A 23,909-nucleotide genomic window follows, 5' to 3' on the forward strand; every position below is an offset into this window, starting at 1 on the left:
ACATACATATGCATGGAATAAAGACAGTAATTATTACAATAACTTCAGTTACTAAATTTCTGGCTATGTAATAATTATTTAATATACATGCAAATATATAAACAAAGCGCAAAGAAAAAGGGTTTTAAGAACAAAAAGAGAAGAGAAAAAGTTAATTGTAAACCATTTTCTTGTTAAAACCAGTTGTTTATTCTGTAAATACTTCACTTCATTACGTAAGAGGATACAATAGGTCTACCTGCTTGATGTGTGTGATCTGTAAATACTTCTGAGCATTTGTTTAAAAAATAATGAAAATATGATTGAAATAAAGTGTATTGATTGTGTGATTGTGAAAATGTAGTCCAAACTCTCCAATCATGATTATGTAATGAGTTTTCTTAGAGTGATTTGTGAGATCCACATAACGCGGAAAAGCAAATTAATTAATTCAATTCATTTATATATGAATTTTGAAACTTCCACAACTTCCATCCAAAATTTGTGAAATTTACACTACATAAACAGATCTAAAATACTATCATTTGTACAAAATTTGGTGCTATTAGGTCTAATAGTTTTTAAATTAAACTTTTTAAAAATATATTTTATATTTACGTCATTAAAAAGGCTCCTTGCGTCAATGTTTTCAAAATTTTTAGTTCAAATTTGCTAAAAATCTTGAAAACAGTTATGGGAATAATAATGAATTAGCTTTTTGAGCTCAGTCTAAATAGAGAGACATAATAATTTTTTAACTTTATGAATTTACCATTACAGCATATTTAATCTAAGTGCAATATGAATATTCCCCGAAGGAACTTAATATTAATATTTCATACAAATGCTAATTAAATTTTATTTATCAACATTTGGTTGACCTCTTTGAGAAGTTTCAGATGCATATGACAATAACTGTTGTGCAAGGAGCTTTTTATGCAATAAACTGCTTAAAATTTTAAGTCGAGAAAACAGCATTAAAATGATAAAAAAAACATCTCTCAACCCACTCACTGTATGTTTGGCCACACTTGATATGTTTAGATCATTTAAAAGTCTCAAATATGAAAACGATCATAAAAAACAAAAACTGTGAATTTTCATAACTTTTCAGCATTATTTCACCACAGTGTCCCCTAAAATAGTAGTTGCACCTCTGATGTCTTCGTCTGAAATCAATTTCTTTCTTCTCCAGAATAATGTTTATATCCGTGTTTATGTTGTGTTCCGTACCTACGTTTGAGATTTTTTACAAATAATATATATATATACACAGTATATATATACATATATATTTGTTTTATTTATTAAACACTGTACTTCATTGTTCATTATACAAGGACATCATTTTATTTTTACTAACATTTCTAATATTAACCTGGCTATACCTTTGCCTTAAAGGATGTGAACCGGAAACACCGTTCGCTACTCCCTTCCACGACTGGAGTTCGATGATACTGGCGTAAGATACAAACAAATCACTTTACTAGGTATAGGAGGGATGAAAAGTAGTTCATCCATTTACGTAAAGTAGGAAATATCGCGATTTTGAGTTTGATAATTTTCATTAGGTTTTTCTTTAATCAAAATATACTACAGTATTAACAATAAGTGTTTTTACTCACGAACTGAGCTGTCCGTTCGGACGTATTAATTATGCAGTGTATATTATACTGTCTACAGCACATTAGCGTACAATATAGAGAAAGAAGTTAAATTGAAAAATAATCATAATATGGATATTTAAACACATATTTGAAAATGGTGGCCGTTCATTTCGATACAGGTTTCAGTTCATTTTTGCATATTATCACACATAGACTATTATACCTAATTCTAATTACCAGTTTCGTCCTTCGTACTAGTAACTCATGTTGAAATAATTGTGTACCTACTCTATAAAAGATTACCTTATTTACTGTAAATTCAATCTTCACTTCTGCCCGATCGAAAAAGATAAAATTATTCAGACATGCTATCTACTGTCCATCCAAGTGGTTTTGTCGCAGGGTCGTGGAAAGGGGGGAAATCACGTGACAGTTAATTCATTAACGAGGCCTTTTTATTGAAGTTATTTTAAACAGTTGTATAATATTACGTAGACGTCCAATTCCTAACAGAAATTAATGTTTTCAGAAAAGAGCTAAGACAGCCCAGCCACAAAGGGACAGGCAGAAGTGAGTAGGGGAAACTGGGATGCGACATAGGCAATCGGACGACAGTACCTATGCGAGAATATGATTCAATATTGAAAGCGAACATATTTCTGGAACGTACTATACCCACTAACTCAGTACTGTTTGTGTTTACTATGACCGTAAGGAGACTCTGACTGTATACGCTTGGTTTTGTATGGAGTACGGTTGGAAGTTTACTAGTAGAGGGGGTGGGAGTGAAGTACATTAAAAAACTCAGGTGCAATAAAAATTGAAATAAAAATAAAATGATGTCCCTGTATAAAAACTGAACTTCCAATTGATCATTAAAATCTGTATTGTAATCTCGCTTGCGATCTGTCATGGTCTGCAACGTTATATGTTCTGCACACCCTTTCTTACTGCTACAGTAGCAGCAGAAAAGCGCCGCGCTTATGGAGAAAGCTTAAAAAAGCACGCGCTCCGAATTACTAGTAAGCATCGCATCCCTGTCTTACACAATCGTAGTCAGAGTTTGTACACAAAGAATATATGTTATCTATAAGGTCTGTACAAAGTTTCATAACAATCCGTTTGAATGCAGAGAAGTTATAAATTTTGTCCAGCTAGATTTGCGTTATTGCACACTGTGCGCCGGAGCGAATTCTTCTCCTCTAATATTAATGGTTACCATAACAGATCTATTCTGTAGGACCAAAAAAAGAAATTAATCTTTACGGAGAAAATAGGAAAGATTGAAGAATGCTAGGCTTGCAGTGAAAGACCTGCCCATGGGCACAACACTTACGTGTTAAATGATAAAATATAAGACTATAAATAAAAATGGAAAGAACATCTGTCTCGAACGAATAATGAACGAATTCCAGCACAGATACAATAGTATCAACCTAAAGGCAAAAGAGATGTGGGACATCCTAGAAAGGGGTGGAGTTAAATTCAATGTGAAGACTGAACAGACTTTATAGCCTAATGTAGGAAGTGATGATGGTTACGTGGAGTTGGTCGCAACAGCACTACCAAAACATTGTTAAACTTCACACACAACCGCCAGTCAGTCAATCAGTCAGTTAGTCAGTCAGTCAGTCAGTCTGAAAGCAGTGGTGAAGAAAGATATTCCTGTGTAAGATGAGGTAACATGTCTTCTAAACAACGACGCATTTTACTCAGCCAGGCTATGCGTGTTGCTTTATTATCATAATATATTGTGACGAAAAAAAAAGCGGAAAGTGAAGCAGAGTCATGATTTACAAATCTGTTACATTTAGCGATCTTTCTCCAGTAGCAGCGGATATCAGCAAGTTGAATGTCAAAATTCATGACATCACACAGTATGATTCAGTCAGTCATCGACACGCAAATTCGCCGAATCGACCAGCATGTAATGCCAACCTTTTGTATAGAAATTGACGAGTTCACATTGTTGGTTTTATCGGATATGACATAGTAAGCACTTCCATGGTGACCAGTGTAATTTCCGTTCTACCAAATCCCTTCACTTTTCCCCATTACGTCCCCCATAGTCGAATGATTTCTATGCCTGCCTTTAGGTAAAACATCACCCACTGCTAGATTCTTAACTAGAACAGACAGATTGATTTAACAAGCATAACAGTCGATGTTTCCCAATATATATGAATAACACTGCCTTGTCAATATCTCGTCTCTTTTTCTCACTGTTGATGCATATTTTCTTATTAGAGATTTTGTTAATATTACTGCTCTTTACTGTTAGATCTTGATAGCAATTTCTTCTCCTTCTTGTCGCTTTCTTCCCATCCACTTCTTCCTTTGTTGAATCCCCTCCACCGACATTTTAAGATTTTTTTATGATTCTCTGAGTCCTGGTTCTCATCAAAAATAATATTGGAATAAGTTCCTTTTCCAATAATATCAGGAAAGTCTTATGTCCCTCATATTTATTCTTAATATTGCATGCTGTCTTGCAATGTCTTCCACTCAGTTTTCAGATCCTCCTCTGCAAAAATATAGCTTACGTCGTTCAATTACTTAATTCAGGTTCACATTTCGTTTAAGTTAACTAGGATTTGGGAGTTCATTTCAAGTTTCTTTTTTTTATTCCGACAGTTTTTAGAAAATCATTGGAGAAATCTGTGAAGCCATTTGGAAAAACCTTTATCATGTGGTCATGCTTGAGTCAAATGAAGAGATTTGGAAGGTTTCTGGAAAAAGAAAAAAACTCAGGAAAAAGTGTAACTTCCAATATTCTGTGGCAGCGATTAATGAGAAACCATTTCGCGAGAAGGCCTGGTTCAAATTCTGATTGGACAAGTTACATGATTGAGGTTATTTACGTTTTCCTTCAACCAAATGCAGAAGAATTGCTGGGTAACTTTTGACGTTAGACGTCGGATTCTCTACGTCATTATAATTACACTTCTTCTCTTTCCTTTCTTTTATCATCATCATCATCATCATCATCATCATCATCTCCGTTTCTTTCCCATATTTCGGGCTTCCGTCCGATGTAGAGTGGACTATGGGCCGCCGCCGAACTTGGACCCCGGGGTATGTGGTCATTAGTTGCTAATGTTAGTGTTGTGTGTTCTCCCCTGGGCTCACGGCACCTCGTGACACCGAGGTTGAGGGGCAGCGGTGATGCCTGCGTGAAAAGGGAATCTATACACTGAAGAGGCAATACGGAGCGGCACGCAGGGGAATCTGTAGAGCGGGGAGGAGGAGGGGCTTAAAACATGCTTATCACTCCATTCCAGGTAGTATAATGGACCCATCCAAGCTATGTAAATGCGAGGTCAGTCTCCAACCCGTGTCCTCCCCTCAAGGGAAACTAACAGAATAGAAGATAAGATAATGAACATGTGCAGTATAGCAATAAATAAAACTTTAATCTTCCTTACCTGATTTATTTATCTTTTCAGAAATTTCCTCGCAAGAATTATCACACATGTGTTGTTACCCATATTTCTCCACTGACTTATTTCACAAGCATGAATATTTTCTTATTTCCAGTAAATGCTCGAATTACATGGCAAAAACATTAAACAACTGCAATAAACACGAATGCATATGCGGGGCACCCCCTGATGAATCTGTGGATCCCTCAAAATATGTGGATTGTAAAAAAAAAGCTTTGAAAATTTATCAAACTCTAAGAAATTTATTCTGTAAATAACTTTTTTTTCTTCTTGGTCGACATTCATTTATTCACGAATGCAAATACTGGACTGGATCGATATAGCTAGTGTGTTTTCGGTCAAATTCGGCTTTTCTTCCCTCTCCTTTCCATCCATCAGTGCAATGAAGTCATTCATAAATTTAACAAAATTCCAAAGATGTCTTTTGTTATAATTCTTAGCGTTGCCCTATAATTGTCATAAAGTCTGGCGTTCTTGTTTTATATTTTTATTCCTTTTAGTCTTAATTTAAATCTTTTTTTTATCTCGAGATATCTATCAAAATAACTTAAAGAACACAATAGTCATTAGAATTTATGTCAGGAGATAAAAACAACATGAATAACAATTTATAAATTAATTTCGCTAATATAAAACTTGGCTAAAATTTTACAAAAATTAATTGAATATAGACTAGTCAATTATTACAAAAAAAAATTCGTATGCAATAATCAATACGATTTTCAAAACAAAAGCATTAGTGATCTCATGCTTTAAGTAACTCAGGCAAAAATTAATGAAACAGATGCTAGCAACAAATTTTCAGGTGCCTATATTTTTTAAAAATAATTTAGAGAGATTGCTATTGCTATTATATAGGCCTAGGCCTACTGCAAATATAACTTTTTCTTCCTATGTTGGACATAAAAATGAACTAACACAACATGTAATATGTAACAATACAAACAATTTTTCATTGGAGCCGTGCTGTAGTTTCAGATCACAAAATTTGCGGCATGAGGGTACCCTTTACTGAAATTTTATTCTCTAGCTCCGCCTGTGGAGCACACTGTTATGACGTAACAGCGCACATTTATACGTAATACGCATGCCTATCTCGGAAAAACACTCAGTAAGTAAACATCTTTCAACACACTGACACAGTGAGCATTACGAACTTAACTTGCGAAGCGAACGCAACTTGGCGTGGCTACTCACACACAGTATTAATTCACTTGCATTACGAATAGGCCTATCATGTAACTTACGTATCGTACGTAGTGCTCCGTTGATTGTAGTTCAACACTACTGTGGTACGTTCATTTTTCGGTAAGTAAATTATTATTTTTTCAGCTGTTTTATTATTATTATTATTATTATTATTATTATTATTATTATTGTTATTATTATTATTATTATTGGCGGCCGGGTAGCTCAGTTGGTAGAGTAGCTGGCTACGGACTGGAAGGTCCGGGGTTCGATCCCAGGTGGTGAACTTTCAGAACGGCCCCGAGGTTCACTCAGCCTCCTATAAAATTGAGTACCGGGTCTTTTCCGGGGGTAAAAGGCGGTCAGAGCGTGGTGCCGACCACACCACCTCATTCTAGTGCCGAGGTCATGGAAAGCATGGGACTCTACCTCCATGCCCCCCAAGTGCCTTCATGGCATGTTACGGGGATATCTTTACCTTTTTTACCTTTATTATTATTATTATTATTATTATTATTATTATTATTATTATTATTATTGAATCATACTTTCAAATTCAAATGTATTCATAATTTACATTTTGAAATGGTACATATGAATAGATACCCTAAATGAGCATGTGCTCGTGCTCGGGTACAGTCCAGCAGAGTCTACATAAATTTTACAGACATCAATAATAATGTTGATGATACAAATAATAATAATAATAATAATAATAATAATAATAATAATAATAATAATAATAATAATAATAATAATAGAATAACAGTGACGGAGGTAATACAAAGATAGTAATACAAATTCATTGTTTAATAATAATAATAATAATAATAATAATAATAATAATAATAATAGAATAACAGTGACGAAGATAATATAAAGATAGTAATACAAATTCATTGTTTAATAATAATAATAATAATAATAATAATAATAATAATAATAATAATAATAGAATAACAGTGACGGAGATAATACAAAGATAGTAATACAAATTCATTGTTTAATAATAATAATAATAATAATAATAATAATAGAATAACAGTGACGGAGATAATACAAAGATAGTAATACAAATTTACTGTTTAATAATAATAATAATAATAATAACAATATAATAACTGTAAGAGTGATAAAATAAATATAAAAACTATTTAGCGAGAGTTAACACAACTTATAAGCATGTAATAACAAAAAAATAATAATAACGAACTGGAAGTCAACTAAAAAGTTCCTTCTATCGCAGACGACAGCAACCGCCGTATTAATATTGTGTTATGCATTATCGGAGGGGGAGGAGGGAGCCGAAGGTATACTCCTAACATTCTCTTCTAATCTTCTAACATACGACCATAGGGAGTTAATGGTGAAAAACAAAATATCTACGAGTCACACTGTTCATTATTACCAGGATAAATGCAATAATAATACTGAAGTATATTACTCAAATTTCAGTTATAGGTTTCCCCTTTGGTGCTAGAGGTATCATATCGAAATTTTGTTTGAATGGCGGGTAAAATATAAATTTTAAGAACTCTCTAGTGACAGAGATAGTGACAAGTACAATCAAGTATATCTGTGGCGATGCTAAGAAATCATTTGTGTGAAAACATACATTGTTATTAATTAAGAAAATGATCTATTTATATCTATTGCAATGATTTATCTTATAGGTTACATGTATCAGATAAATACAATAAATGTTAGTAACACTTAAAATAATAATAAAATGAAACAATAATCATACAAACATTTTTACTTTATTTTTAAACTTAAGAATATGTAAATTGCGTAGATCTGGATTATTTTTCAATATTGAATTGTATAATCTTGGCCCATAATTCCTACTGTGTCTTAATCCAGCTGTAGTATGGCATTTAGGTTCTGCCAAAAAAAAGTTGGGACATTTCTTCTGGTGTTATGCAGCCTATATGTTTGTCAGTTATAAAATTCATTCGATTTTTCTGAAAATATATTAGTAATGTATGTTTATATTGTTTGATCAAATTTTAGTACTTGGAATTCAGAATAAATAAATTGTGTCGGATAATCAAGTGGTTTATGCAGACAAATTTTGATTATACGTTTTTTTAGTAATATTAATGAAGTTAGGATAGTCTTTGTCATTCCACCTCATCCTATTATTCCGTATTGAATGACGGATTGATTGAAACAAGGTTAGATACACAATGCGAAGAACATAGATAGGCATATATGCACGAAGGATTACAAAGTTGTGAATTGTTTTCCGTAACCTATTACATAAATATGTTACATGTTTATTCCATCTTAAGTGTTGATCAATGACAACACCTAAATATTTTACTTGCGTGGATTCTGTCCAGCAATTGCAATCAAGTTTGTGTTACTGCAATTATGCCTTCATTGTTAAGATCTTAAGTATAATAAATTCCAACCAGTTTTTTGGAACGTTCAAAATTCAGTCACGTTCTTGTAGTATTAATGACAAAAGACCAAATTAGGTCGGCATCGGACATTCAGTCTCGGACAGGACAGTTTTGCCATTCGTCCGATGCAGTATGCTGCAGTCTCATGACAATGCGTGTAATCACCATCACATCGAACGAAACCGTCTTGTCCAAGACAGAATGTTCTATGTAGCAGCCTATGCTGCCGGCTTAGACAAATGTCTTTCAATTTGGCCTAAAGCTGCTGGGATGTTTAACTTCAAACTTCTAACAACTCCTCTTATTGCAGGCTAACAAAGTACCAAATACTTTATGTTGATTTATTTAATCACCTTTTTCAAAATCTATAAAAATGTAACCTGATTTTCTTGATACAGTTCATAATTTGTCATTCCCGATGGGTCGAGATTCTCTAAAACAGGAGTCAAAGCATCTGCACTTCGTGCTCTCAAGAACCAGCATAACATTTTCTTAAGAGCGATTATTGTACTTTAACTTGCTAAAAAATGAAACTTTTTGGATTTGTATTGCTTGTAATTGTTTATTTAGTCAACTGTCCGAAGACAGGTCTGAACCAGCACAAGTGATACCAAGAAGGCACCACTTACAAGGCAACTTAGCAAGGGTTGGATGGCCAGTTCCTTTCCCTCTTTGCTTGTAGTATGAGCATATAAAACAGGTGTTTTAACATCGCTGCTCTAAAATAAACTCCTCTACTTGTTCATGATGTTCCTCATTCAATCTCTGCCAGTGGCACATAGGATGGAGAATACTGGCTGCTAGGCTTTGCACGTTTAGCGAAGGTTTCTCCTTTTTTACAACTAGCTCTTCAGTCTTTATGCTCTTTGGATAGGCCTGTTTTAGCCAGTTGGGCGTAAGGGTTAATAACTCCGTTGTATTTTGCTAACCCTACAATCAGTTAAGGTAATTAATTAAATACAATAAATAATGTTGAAATGTTCAATCTTATGACATCAATTTAACATTAACATTTGTTAATACATGTTAAATATAAACAATGTATAAACTTTTTCGCCTTTTACGGCATCATTAGATATAATTTGCTTTTATGATATCTAAATTACATAGTTGAATTTTTGTTTTCTCTTATAGTAAACCATCAAATTGATATCTGATGATGCCGTAAAAGGTATAAATGTTTATACATTATTTATGTTTAACATGTATTAATAAATGTTAATATTAAATTGATAAATCATAGGATTGAACATTTCAACATTATTTATTGTATTTAATAACTGATTTATTCGAAAATCAAATCATTAATTGTAAATTCTAATTAAATTGACTCAAGAATGCTGTATCAATTGAAATAGCTAAAAATAGTTTGTTAGATAAAGAACTTGAATGAAATCTTATCTTTATTTTTGCACATTTTCTTCTCGCCTACAGCCATTATATCACTACAAAACAGCAGGTCTTCCACTGAATCATTCATAAAATGTTTCTGACAGTACAGACACAGAAACAAAAATCGAGCTTTAGATTAACGAAATGAAAGAGAGAGAATATGTTGGCATAACATAAGAAATTGGAGTGCCCCGAGAAAACCCCTGAACAATGTCTGTTTTATCCACCACAAACTCATCACAACCTGGCCGGGACTCGAACATGGGCCCGTGGATGGAAGATAAGAGCGCTAACGCTAAGCCACAGACGCGGAGAATTAGATGGAACTAGTGATTGTCTCAGCATATTAACCCGACAGGTGAACACGCAACTGAAGCCGGAGACTTGGAACTCACAGGTCTCCCAATAACTGGCGCGAAGTTCATTGTACTGTTATCGTAACAGTCAATATTGCTTAATTGTTTGCAAGCATAGCATAAGAGATGGGGGAGGGGACCAAGACTCAGGTGAAACTAGCGAACAACTTTCTTAACTGAAGTCAACGGAGCAACGACGCCAAGTTGGTCCCGAATAAAAGAGTGAAACAGTAGTCATGATTTCATGTGATAACCATGTATAATATTTCTTGTTATTTATATGTCCTGTATGTGTACATATACACACACACACCTTTGGGGAGGCAGAGACGTAGATTGGAAGATAATACTCGTATTAAAATGGATTTGAGAGAGATGGGATATGATACTAGACACTGAAAATTAATCTTGCTCAGGATAGGGACAGATGACGGGCTTATGTGACAGCGGCAATGAACCTCCAGCCATTTGTAAGTAAATATATGCGTATGTGTGTAAGTGTATGTCCGTAAGTAATGTCGTTAATTTCAGGGAATTATTCTTTGAGATATTTCAAACAAAATTTAATACAATTTTGCTCGTGTTTGCTTCCTTTTCGAGATAAAAATTGTTTTATATGAAACATTTAATTGCGTGTTTTGGAAAAGCAATTGATTTAATTCCCAGTCTGATCAATTTAAGACAGCAGTATATTATAATACGTAGTACATGTTTGAAATAATTGAATAGTTTAATATCAAAGACGGACATCTGTCGTCTCCATAGTTTTGATCTAGAGGCAATTTTTTAATTCACAGTGCTCTTTGTAATATTTAACACAATTTATTTTATAAATGTAGTGTTAGAGTTTGCATATGGTTTCACTATAACTGGAAAGAGCATGAAACATTGTATAAAAAACCACAGCTATCTAAATTTAGATTGAGGTCAGATGTCCGTCTTTGATATTAAGCTACTCAATTTCAGTTTTGTCCTTTGAAATTTGCAGAAATTTTATCCGAACGAATGTAAATTTTCGTTCTGCAAAGAAATTTTTAAATGTTACACTTGTTCGGGTCAAATTTCTGCACATTTAAAGGACAGAACTAAAATTTCTTCAATCATTATTTTGTTATCATAATGTACTGCTCTCTTAAATTGACAGTCCCTACCACCATATTCCAACTCCTTCAAATCCATTTTCTTTGATTCTCCCATCTAAGTTTCGGCCTCCCCAAAGGTCTTTTCCCCTCAAGTCTTTCAAGTAACTCTTTATACGCATTACTGGATTCACCCATATGTGCTAAGTGCCCTGCCTATCTCAAACGTCTGGACTTAATACTCTTAATTATGTTAGGTGAAGAATACAATGCGTGCAGTTCTGCGTTGTGTAAATTTCTCCATTCTCCTATAACTTCATCCCACTTAGCTTCAAATATTTTCCTAAGTACAGATGCCTCAAACTAGCAAGCTGCCTCGTTCGCACAGGCGAACTGTCCGCTTCCTGCTGTGCACTGTGGACTAGAACGGTACAGCTCAGTTCTAGTAACAGTTGAGAAGGCTGCATAGGGAGGGTACATCTTGAATACATTGTCAAGAGGTCAACTTTTCAGATAATATGACTATACCTGGGTATCGGAGCCTAGGTGGGCCCCCTCCGTTAGCTCTACTACTTCCCCTATCCAGGCAGCTTCCTAGTTTGAGGCATCTGTACATGACTCTCGAATACCCTTAACCTCTGTTCCTCTCTCAAAGTGACAGTCCAAGTTTGTTATCAATTTCAGCAACTTTTATTGCTATATTCATGCAAAAAGTAAGAGACAGCGTCTGGCGACTTAAATATGAGCTCCCTTGCTTAAGGTATACAATCACGATAGAAGAGTCCCCAATCCTACCGTTCGAGAGGTTGTTTCCGGTATCCTTTTCAAGGCTACAGTACATAGCTTATTCTGAAGCTTCAAGATACGGGGAAAAGTCTGAAATATTTGGGGAAGATAAAGACGACCATTAATGGCAATGATTATGCAGATAAAAGCTTTATTTTAGCCGTGCGGATTGTAAGATATCTTTGGTTCAACTTGAACTTGAAAGTAATCATCTTAAAAGACTTAACTCCATGTACTAAAATACACACTTTCATGCCCTATAAATAAGTAGGGGAATGTCGGGTAGGGCCGGACGGCGGGTGTGTCCGGACACTTAAAGTTTTCGTAAATGCCGTAAGATGGAAGCATGTTCTTGAGTGCGTTTAGAAGCCTCCCTCCGGAGTACTGAATACACATCAGTGTGTAGCCCTACCTCTTGGTGTTAAGTGTGTACGTCATTGTTCGTGATTTCTATTGTGTCTGCTCTTCGCCTCAGTATTATTCAAGACATCACTACTTTGAAATAAGGTAAGTGAAGTGCATCTGCCAACTACTGTTGTGTTTATAGAAGTGTTAGGGAACTAATTATAGAAGTGAGCTTTAAAATTCAAGTAATTTTAGAAATGGCGGGAATTCTTTCGTTGGTGTGTGTATCGGGTAAGACCGGACAGTGCTTTGTCGGGTAGCACCGGACACATAAATAAAATGCTTTTCTGTGTTACAGAGCTCACTGTTGGAGGAGATAATGCCGAAATCTGAAGAAAAACATAATAAAAAGGGATGTTGGACCGAAGAAAATATGAAGCATGCCAGGAATGATGTACTAATGGGAAAAATTAGTATTAGAGACGCAGTTAGGATGTATGGCGTTCCCAAAGTTCTCTGCATGACAGAATTAATAAAATAAAGAAAGGAAAGGAAGTTAATGTACCGCCTAAATTAGGCAGATTTGAACTTACTTTCTCCGAAACATATGAAGAGGAACTATTAGCCCATATCAGACACCTCGACGGCATGTTTATGCCACTAAGCAAGAAGGAATTCTTGAAATTGGCATATGATCTAGCCGTGGAGTTGAGATTGCCACACAGGTTTAACAAGACAAAGAAACTTGCCGGCAAAGACTTTTATTATGGATTTCTGAAAAGGCATCCTGAAATAGCATTAAGAGTACCTGAATCCACTAGTATGATGAGAGCAGTGGGTTTTAACAAGCCCCAAGTATACCTGTTCTTCAGCAAGCTTGTGGAATTGATGGAGAAACATTCATTTCCCCCTTCACGGGTATTCAATACGGATGAAACTGGTGTTTCTTCAGTGCATGATAACTGTAAAGTGATGTCCGTGAAAGGAAAAAGGCAAGTGAAGGTGAAGCTCAGCCAAACGGGTGGATGAATGGTGACATATTTCTTGGATGGCTGAAACACTTTGTAAAGCACGTGCGTCCAAGTAAAGATAGCCTTGTGATGAAGAAAATGAGAAAATGGATGAAGTGGTTTTCACAAAACCACATGTCGAAGAAAGTCAATCTTCAGTCAGCACTCCGTGCAATGATTCTGCGTCAATTGCGCCTCTCTTGAAGAAACTGTCCCCAATCCTTGATGCAAGCAAACGAAGACTTGCTACGAGAAAACGAAAGGCAGAGAAGAGTCAAATTCTGACTGGAACCCCCTACAAAGAGTCGCTGGAAGAGAAACAGGTTCAAAAGAACAAAAAGGATGAGAAAAAACGCCAGAAATGCGCAAAAACTCTAAATTTGGATCAACCTTCAACATCAGTTCAGGCTTCTGCTTCCAGTGTGACTTGTTGCATATTGTGTGGTGAGAGTTTTGAAGAAGACTGGATTCAGTGTGAAAAGTGCAAGGGTTGGGCGCATGAGAAGTGTGCAAATTTAGAAAATGCGACCTTTTATTATAAGTGTGACAAGTGTATGCAAGTGCAATAACTCTTTCTTTTCAGTTCATACCATCTGTTGTACTTTTTTAAAAAACTTTTTGACTGTCCGGTACAACCCGCCAATATCAGAATCACTAGGCAAAATGTATATTTATAAATAGGCCTTTCCTCAGATTATTAATGTCTATTCATCAATAACAGTACACGTATATTGTTTTATGATTCTTGAATAGTGTTATTAAAGATTTTGTTCTTCTCGTTAACATAAAACCAAGTCAATATGAAAGAAAAACTTAAGTGTCCGGACCTACCCGACTCTCCCCTACAAGGTGCTTAAAATATCGCGTTTTTAATTTATACCTTTTTCTTCTTACGTGACTTTTTACAAAACTCACTGGCATACAATCTCGGCTGATCGTGTGAATTTACTGTTAGTCATTCCACTCTAGGAGAGGTTTTTTTCCAGTACTTCACTTTTCTGTCATCGTTTTATTATTACTTCACTAATAATTATTATATCATCGTCTCTGTATAATCTAAGTCAAGAAATATGTAATACAGTTTTCTAGATACAATGGCGCTGTTATTCGACTCACTTGCTCTCGACTTGCTCACCATCTTCATCGTCGTCCTCGCCGCCCTGTACCTGTACCTTGTGCGCAACTTCGATTTCTGGAAGAAGAGCGGCATCCCGTTCGTACCGCCCGTGCCTCTGTTCGGCTGCATGAAGGAAGTCATACTACAAAAATCGAATATTGGGCACCACATGAAGACTCTGTACGACGCGCATCGTGGCCTGCCGTATGTGGGCATCTTCACGGTGGACCGCCCCGCACTGCTGGTGCGGGATCTCGCCCTGGTGAAGCGCATCTTGCTGCAGGACGCCCACTACTTCGTCGACCGCATCGTGCAAGTGGACGAGACCCTCGACCCGCTCAATGGAAAGGCCATTTTCGCTCTCACAGGACGCAAGTGGAAATACGTCCGTGCTAGTCTATCGCCCGCCTTCACTCCAGGCAAGATGCGACGCATGTTTTACCTGGTGGACGCGTGTGGACAGGAGCTCGTGAGATACCTGGATCTCCATACATCTGATGGTGAGTATCTAATCCAGTATAATTGGCCTCTGTCTTGGAAATAATATCATATACCGTAAAATGGGATAACTTTGCACCATTTTCTAGTTAAAAATTTGTTTTCAGTCTGTATGTAGTCTTTAAATGTCTAATTTTGAGATGGACATTTATTTTATACGTTCTATGGATATACGGGAATATATTTAGCCAGTCATATCTTCTCAAATAAATATCTTTTGAAATTTATAATCTGCCAAAAATTGGTGCAAAGTTACACATAGTTCGGGGTTACTTTGCACCGCCAGAGTTTTAAGAGGGGTGGTGCAAAGTTTGTCACTGCTGGTGTTACATTGCACTATACACGTGTTAAACAATGAATGTATCAGGAGCAGAAAAAATGGAAACACAGATTCAAAAACGGTTATAAATAGTAACACGGATAAAACGTTTTGAAAAAACTACACAACATTTCAATATTAGTGATCATTTCTTCTAAAATGTTGTTCCAAAAATATTTTCAGTTCTTTCGAATGACAAGTCGAGAAAACAGGACGTGAATAACTTTAAAAATTTATACGTATTATTTTGTGTCAAGTTCTGGAATGGAATATAAGTAAGTCCTTTCTTGATACTTGATGATTTTGTCATTGCCTTGATGACAGCACTGTTTGTTTTTATTCCCTGGTACCTGTCCAAAACCGAACCAGTTGCTGACATCTTTTGGAGCACTTCATTTGGAACTATGTCCCTCATTGATAAGCCTAGTATCCTTCTCAACATTTTCCTTTGGCACATTTGGAGATTCTTACCATGTATGACTTTAATATGTAATAAAAAGAAAAACAAATGCAATTTAGCTGTAATACAAAGTGTGAATTATAGTAAGCGTTTTTAAACTTCAAGGAAGGTCCTCAAATGAAAATAATGCAATTAAAATTTAAAAAATCCTCGTTTGTGTTATGGTGCAAAGTAACCCCAATTTAGCCTCAAATTCACCTTGATTAGAAAATTATTCTGTAACACCATTTGCCGACAAAACAGCTGCACAAGCAAAACTAGAAAGTCTAAATGGATGAATAAGGAATAGATACACGTATAACTTATCTGGAGATTGTGCGCACCATCTGCAATGAAAGATAATTAATTTGATCTATATTTCAGTCAAATTATGCACACGTTCTGTCGTTAAGGTATAGAAATACCATAAACTAATTCTATGACCACGAACAGTGGAAAAATACTGTATACATATACCATCTATTGATGGAACTAATGAACAGATAAATTTGGTTCACGTAAACACCCCTAGGCCTACATAAAAAGTTTTTCATAGATGGTGCAAAGTTACTCCTGCGGGTGCAAAGTTACCCCTGCAGGTGCAAAGTTACCCCATTTTACGGTATGTATTTTTCTTCTTCTCGAGTACATGAGCTAGAAAAGACGGCTACAATGTTCCTTTCTTACAAGTGTGTAATGGAGAAATTATTTTTTTTTTTTCATTTCATTTAAGGACTACAACTACGAGGAGATCCACCACGTGGCGTAACGGCTTGCATGTCTGACCGTGAAACGAGAGAATCCGGGTTCAAATCCTGGTTAGGACAAATCACCTGGTTGAGGTTCTTCCGTAGTTTTGCCTTAACCTAATAAGATCAAATGCTGGGTAACTTCGGCGCTGGACCCTAGACTCATTTCGTTAGCATTAGCACCTTCATTACACTCACACGCTAGTTAACCATTGCAGTTGATAAAGCGTCGTAAAATAAGCAAAAACTATTAGAATATCTGTTATCGATGAAACTACTCATAATGGGATGATAATTTGGCAAGATGAAGCCGGAGATTCCCTTTGCGATTGCCTCACTTAGGGAAAAGCTTGTGGAAAATCTTAGAAAAATCCATCCACATATTCGGCACAAATGGGATACAAATTCATGCATAAACGCAGTCTCGAACCACGAATCTCATTCGCTACCTCAGTGCTACACCGATAGATAATTACTTTTGGATAAGTTTTTTTTTTTTCATATTCTTGCCAAATATATGCCCCAACATTTATAATTTGTCATCCCATTTTTTATAGTGTGAACATAATTTTTTCTGATATCCTGATTATATCCTCTTTTATACATTCTCTTACAAGTATAACACCCTTGATTTTATCATCAGATTTACTATTTGATAAAATTTAAATTGTACAAACAGATTTATTTTTGCCAAGAGGGGATTGTCATTCCTCTTCGCACCTCCCTACACATTTGTAGAAGGAATTCAGATTTTTGTCGGGGTCCTTTCATTTGTATCAGCCTTGTATTCACCTATGCAGCAGTGAGCTCCAAGCCCACCGCATGATCACAGAATCCCCATAATATTAACGGTTAGTGTTTACCCAAAAACTTCACCACAATAAAAAGTGATAGCTCAGACCAGAGGCCATTCTTTGAAGATAGAGGCGTTGTTGTTGTTGTTGATGATGATGATGGTGATAGTGGTGATGTCTATTATGATTATATTTACTAATAATCAGTAAAGTAAAATACAGTTGCTCCGTAAATCTAATACGTATTGTATGTAACGTACTCAGGTCGACCAGTGCAGGTGAAAGACACTATGGCGCGCTTCACGACGGACGTGATAGCTTCGTGTGCATTCGGCATCGAGAGCAACTCGCTTAAGAACCCAGACGCCGAGTTTCGACGCTTCCTACGTCGTTTGTTCGAATTCTCGGTTTTCAAAGCCTTCGCGAACCTGACCACATTCTTCGCCCCAGCCCTGCAGAGCGTACTGCGCCTACGTATTATGGACGAAGATGTGCTGAACTTCTTCAGGAATTCCGTGTGGAGCACGGTCGAGTACAGGTGGGACTTCTACAATTCAAAATCTAAAATAATCTCTTTTCTATGCATTTGTTTGTGTTCTCTTCTATCTTCGAGGATTTATTTTATAACTTGATCTTCAGGTTAAATGGACATACGTGCAGAAACCACACGAGGTACGGCTAATACAATGTCGGGCTTTCATCTCAGATATCAAAGGCATCAACATTTTAAAGCCATAATGTGGTAGCCGGGATTTGAATACACCACATTGGTTTCCAGGCAATGTATTCATAGCGGTTGTTTTCCTTCTACAGAATGTTTAAAAAAATTCCTGTAAAAACCTTCGTGAGATTGTAGGGCAGGACATTTGAATCCGTTTGAGATAGGGAATGCATATTCGCCGAAGTCTCCTTTCAGAGCTACGTCATTGTAAAGGTGATAAACCTTTTACTCCTGCACATACAGTATCATTGTAGAGTACATAGGAGCAGGTTAAATTGGACACAATAATGTGTGCATGAAGTAATGGGTAGTTTGGTATAAGTACAGTGGAATGGTGACAAGAGAGGAAAGCGGAACTGCGTAAAATGTACGTCTCAAAAGAAAAGTAGGGACCGCTATGAACATCTATCTTGTTCATAAAATACTGTACAGTGCTTGTTTGTTTTATACAACAACATTTCCAATCTTAACCACATTTAATGTATCTCAATTCGTAATTAATAAAATGTACAAAATTCCAGGTGTTGCATTCTTCTCTTGTCGCCACTCCACTACTTATTGGCCTGAAGAAACAACGAACAATAATAATGCGTTCAATATGCACTGTCAACACAGACTACAACTCAGGATAAGAGACGACGCGGACGTATTACCCCTATTGCTGACACACAGTGAGATATTGTCTAGTAGTACAAACTAAATGTGCCTAATTTTCGACTACAGTGTTGCTTGCTTGTTTCCTGCACGAACACAGTTATCAGTAGGGACCGGACTTTTAGGTACTGAAAGCAGTAGCGGCTGGTGCTCAAAATAATAAGTGTGCTACAATCTCTCTATCGGCCTACTGTATACACTTAAATGCATTTATATTAATTTGAGACTCGCTTAGTGACAAATTATGAAGTCCATAAGACGTTCCTTCTTACTGCAGAACTTGTCAATTACCCTGGTGTTAAACCCCTCCATCTTGGACATCATGCTCTTTTCTATTGACAGTATTGCAAGAGCAGTGAGACGATCCTGGGACATAGTGTTCCTTAAAAACATGTTTATGCGTTTCAAGCAACAAAATCATCTTTCTGGTTCAGCAGTGGTCATTGGTCTTGTAACCGAAATATTTAACAACTTCGTTACTTCATAGAATGGACTGTGTAAATTGTTGGAGACTATGTATTGTAACAAATGAACAGCCATCTATATTTCCAAAGTCGGGTCCTCCGTATTTAACTCCAAGTTGTGTTTTTAACACTTTTTTTTCAGTATAGTATAGCTGTTGACAGCAACTTCAAGTTCGCGTTCAGGAAATTATGCGAAAAATTGTCAAACATTTTATTGTTTATCAATTTCGTTGCGTCTAAGTAGATTAAAGACTGGAAACGGTGGGTAGCTTCGTGAATTATACAGTCACATACTTCCTTGGCTTCAATTTTCTGGGATATCATTTTCCGTCGCTTGCTGGCTGACTTAGGAGGAACCTCAAACAGGTAGATAGCAGCAGCAGTCGGATACTTGAATTACCAAATACATTGTAAATAGTTCCGAGTTCATCCACAAACAAGCATTCTTTCGTTACGCTTTACTTTTACAATCTTCAAACTGTGTCGTGCTGAAGCTGACTACAGCACTTTCCCGCGTAAAAATAGCCAATCAGAGCAGTGATTTCAGCTTCGCACATGCGCATAATTGTCTCCATTCTCATATAAGAGTTCCGAGAGCTCAACGAATCCCCTGAGGCACCAAAGAGCGAAGAGCGAAGACTAAACACTCTGTAACACGTCATGAACATAATCACGGTAAATTGTCATATGACAGTGTAAATACTATGGTATGACAAATAGGCTACATTATTTGAGCAAAAATTATCATTGTGCGCTAGCACTGTAGCACATAAGAACGGGCAGTCCCTGACTAAAAGTTAGAACTGTCACCAAGTATACTTGAGTGTATATGATGTAGGTTAGAACCATTCTGAGGCCTTGTTCACAACACTCGGGAATCTAAGAGACATGATGAAGTGGGTAAAAAGATTGGATAAATTAATCTAGTAAATCGCGCTTGCTAATTTGTAAATAATGGTGAGCACTATCCAATAAAACTACCCAGAAGACTACGTGAGTGGAAGCTATAGCAAATTGTAGTGATGCCACAAACTTCTTCAATTACTCAAAGAATATGAACTTCGCGCCACTCGCAACAAATCTCTACTACTTTCAAATCCATCGGCAATTTATACAACAGTGAGGTTACTGCTTACTCGTTTATAGGCCTACCTATAGGTAACTGGAACATTAGCTTTTAATATCTAAAAATCCGGTCCTTAGTTATCAGGCACCAGAAGGTATTTCAATTTCAAGCAACTTGCCTACCTGCAAGGGTTAACACTTTTACAATTACGTAGCTCTGAAAGGAGGCTTCGAAGGACATGTTATTAAAAGAACTCAGTAATCTTATAGTCCAGACGTCCATATTAGAAAGATCTAGCTTTAGTAGATTTCTAAAAGAAAAGCTGAGAAAGGAAAGATACGAACAAACCATAATGGGTAGACGTGACTGTACAGTCGTGATGAAATCATATTTATTTATAAAGGGCGCTAATGTTAAAGAAGTACCATGCACGTGTATAGGAAGAATGACGGTCCCACTACAAAACTGCGCGGCGCACGTAACGGCAAAAGGGCAACTCATTACTGTTGATAAGCAGATAAGCGAAATTTCGACCAGAATAATAAATAACTTCCAAACAATGTGACTAATAATATGTATTGTATTGAAACTCAGAATCTTGAAGAGAAAGCTATTAAAATTTTACAAAGTGATATTGATGGCTATGATCACTTCCGAGAGAAAGAACGGATATAAAACCGAACAGACAAAAGAAAGATCAAGTTAAAGTTATCAGAATCCTTAAAAATTAATCTACACTAATAACATTGTAAATATTAAACTTAACAGATTGAAGAGAAGAAAAGAAAAGAAAAGAAAAGAAAAGAAAAAAGAAACAATACCCAGGTAATGACTTTTTTCAAGAATGCCAATAACCAGATCCTCAAAGTAATGCTAAATACAACACAAGAGGAGACTCTCGGACTCGATGAAGGTGAATTATGCTGGAAGTTTGGGGCATGGAATGATTGCTAAAATAAATTATAGGGGAAGGGAATTTGTCAAACATTATCCAACTCAGATTGCAGAAGACCCTTGCCGCTCTCGGGAAAAGCCATCATCTGACTGAACTCAGACGAATCTTCTATAGAATTGTGAATTCAATTCGATCCTCGATAGCAGTTTTCTATGGCAGAAATTTCTTGATTTTATATCATTTTCCTTTATATATTCCGAAAGATGTATTTTCTTGACATTCGAGATAAGTATAGTGCCACGAAATGGATGAGAAGATAAAGCAGAGAGATAAACCCTCGTCAAATATTACCGTAAGACAAACCGTAGAAAACCGATGCCTCTCTCGGGAAAGCTAAATTCTGACTGATCTCAGGCTCAGTCTTCAGTAGAATTCTGGATTCAATTCGATTTTCGATGTCAAGTTTTCTCTAACAGATTTAATTTCCTTTCATATATTCCTCATATATTCCGGAATAATTTTTTACAATACTTCACGTCTGATTCTTTCCTCCCATCATTCAATCCGTCCCACCGCTGCGCCAGTAGATAATTCCATCATCTCACCGATAATGAAGGACCGCTGAATTATAAGAAAGTTACATGAACTTAAAATGTACATAAATTTCAATTTACTCCCCCTTCTTAAACAAATCAGAATCAGCATAGACAAACGAATGCTTTGTAATAGAGCTCTTTTCCAAAACCGTTAAACTATCTAATAAGAAAATACATGGCATTTCAGATGGCGCTCTTCATGTCATGTAAATCAAGGTTTTGAAAAGAGCAATAGTATGAGCATTTTCTCCCTTACAAATAGCAAGATATACGCGGAAAATGCAAATGAAAAAACTCATTTACGAGAGTTACAAATGATTTAGACTAACAGCATTTACCGTGTCGTGCATGGTCCAGGCTTCCAGGTTAGGCTTCATCCCTTTCCACGTATTCTCCCTGAAGAGCTATGGATCGTTACCACGGCTCCCGTAGCTTTCGTATGGCCGCACTGTGCCATTCTTTTGGATGTCAAGTGCCCAGTCTCTGACAGCTGCTTGCAGAGCGTTATTGTCAGGAAATCTGACACCGCGTAGAGGCTTTTTCATTTCACTGAAGGATGATGTGCTGACACAGTGAACCCCAGTGGCCTCAGCTCGTTCTCAGTCTGTTGGCTGATATGCGGACGAACATTGTTATGAAGCAACAGGACCTTCTTGGCTCACTTCTCCTTGCGATAATGCAACTTCTTTGTAGAACCTCAATACTCATCCCTGTTGATGGTGGTTTTTGGCGGGAGCCAATCCGCCACCAGGATACCATTTTCGTCCAAAGACTGTTGCCATTTGCTTTCCACAGGATCCAGTGGGCTGAAACTTCTTTGCTATAGCACTGTCCTTGTGCTTCCATTGCTTCGATTGCTCCGTACTCACCAGATCTCGCATTCAGCGACTAAATTAGGCACGCTCTTAGAATGGTTCCTCATATCAACAAGAGCACGTGGTCATTTCTGACATATTATTGGTGGATCATTCGCGCGAAACATTTCTGGGCGTGGTTTCACACAGTACTGTACAAGCAGGTCAGTGTTGAAAATGGAAAAGCATTTAAAAATTATATATGCCTACTACTGTATATACAGAGTGTCCCGCAGCGGAATGTCCATAGCTTGCCTACGTGTTCCTGGGATTATTTTGATTGAAAAAGTTATAATTAATATGGGTCCGAATTGTAACGATAACACAATTCTAAATTAATAATTTTACTTGTGATTACTTACAACAGTATACAACCTCATCGCAAAGATGTAGTTCAGTTAATTCTGAATAGAATGCGCTCAGCGACATTTACGTAATTGTTGAGTTTCCAAACACCTTGACAGCTCACCATTGTCTTTTATTACTGTTGGAGGATGTTCCTCTTTTTATTAGACAAGGCATTCGGCTGCAGCAAGATGGTGAACCTCCACACGGTGGCAGGTGTATGACTGCATTTTTAAACCAACAGTTTCCACATCTTTGGACTGGACGAGGAGGTCCAATGACTTGGCCATCAAGATCACCAGATTTGTCTCCATTAGATTAATTTGGGGGCACATGAAATCAGTTGTGTAAGCTACTCGTTCGAACACAAGGGTCGAACTTCTCGGGAAAATAATGAAGAACGTAGAAGACTTGAGAAATTATGGCGGTGTTGTAATAATATCGATAAACTCTCTTATATACAGAGCTCAAAGATGTCTCGACAATCATGGTGGTCATTTCGAACCTCAAATGTGACAATTCAGAATGTGTATTCCTCAAAACAAAATTGTAAGTCAATCACAAGTAATAAAATTATTAATTTAGAATTGTGTTTTCTGAAGATACCGTTTCAATTCGGACATATATTTATTAGAACTTTATCACTCAAAATAATTCCAGGAACACTTAGGTAAGCTATGAGCATCCCACTGCGGTACACTCTGTATAATTATGGTAAAAATAACAGATAATAAACTATAAATATAAATGTATTCAAATATAAATATGAAGTTATGAATTATTCATTAATCATTATTACGATTCA

The 23,909-nt window shown here is 36.4% G+C and overlaps 1 protein-coding gene across 2 annotated transcripts in view; it reads left to right on the forward strand.

Annotated features, from left to right (window-relative positions):
• Window positions 1-6,155: 6,155 nt before the first annotated feature.
• Window positions 6,156-23,909, forward strand: part of LOC138711928 (cytochrome P450 6j1-like) — a 42,438-nt gene continuing 24,684 nt past the window's right edge. The window contains exons 1-3 of one of the 2 annotated variants that reach the window (XM_069843228.1): window positions 6,156-6,337; window positions 14,675-15,210; window positions 17,774-18,047. In XM_069843228.1, the coding sequence (XP_069699329.1) occupies window positions 14,688-15,210; window positions 17,774-18,047 (797 nt within the window). In that variant the 5' untranslated portion in view covers window positions 6,156-6,337; window positions 14,675-14,687. The remainder of the gene's footprint in view (window positions 6,338-14,674; window positions 15,211-17,773; window positions 18,048-23,909) is intronic. The other variant, XM_069843229.1, reaches the window with a different exon arrangement.

Source organism: Periplaneta americana, chromosome 13 (assembly GCF_040183065.1).
Source record: "Periplaneta americana isolate PAMFEO1 chromosome 13, P.americana_PAMFEO1_priV1, whole genome shotgun sequence".
Classification (NCBI taxonomy): domain Eukaryota; kingdom Metazoa; phylum Arthropoda; class Insecta; order Blattodea; family Blattidae; genus Periplaneta; species Periplaneta americana.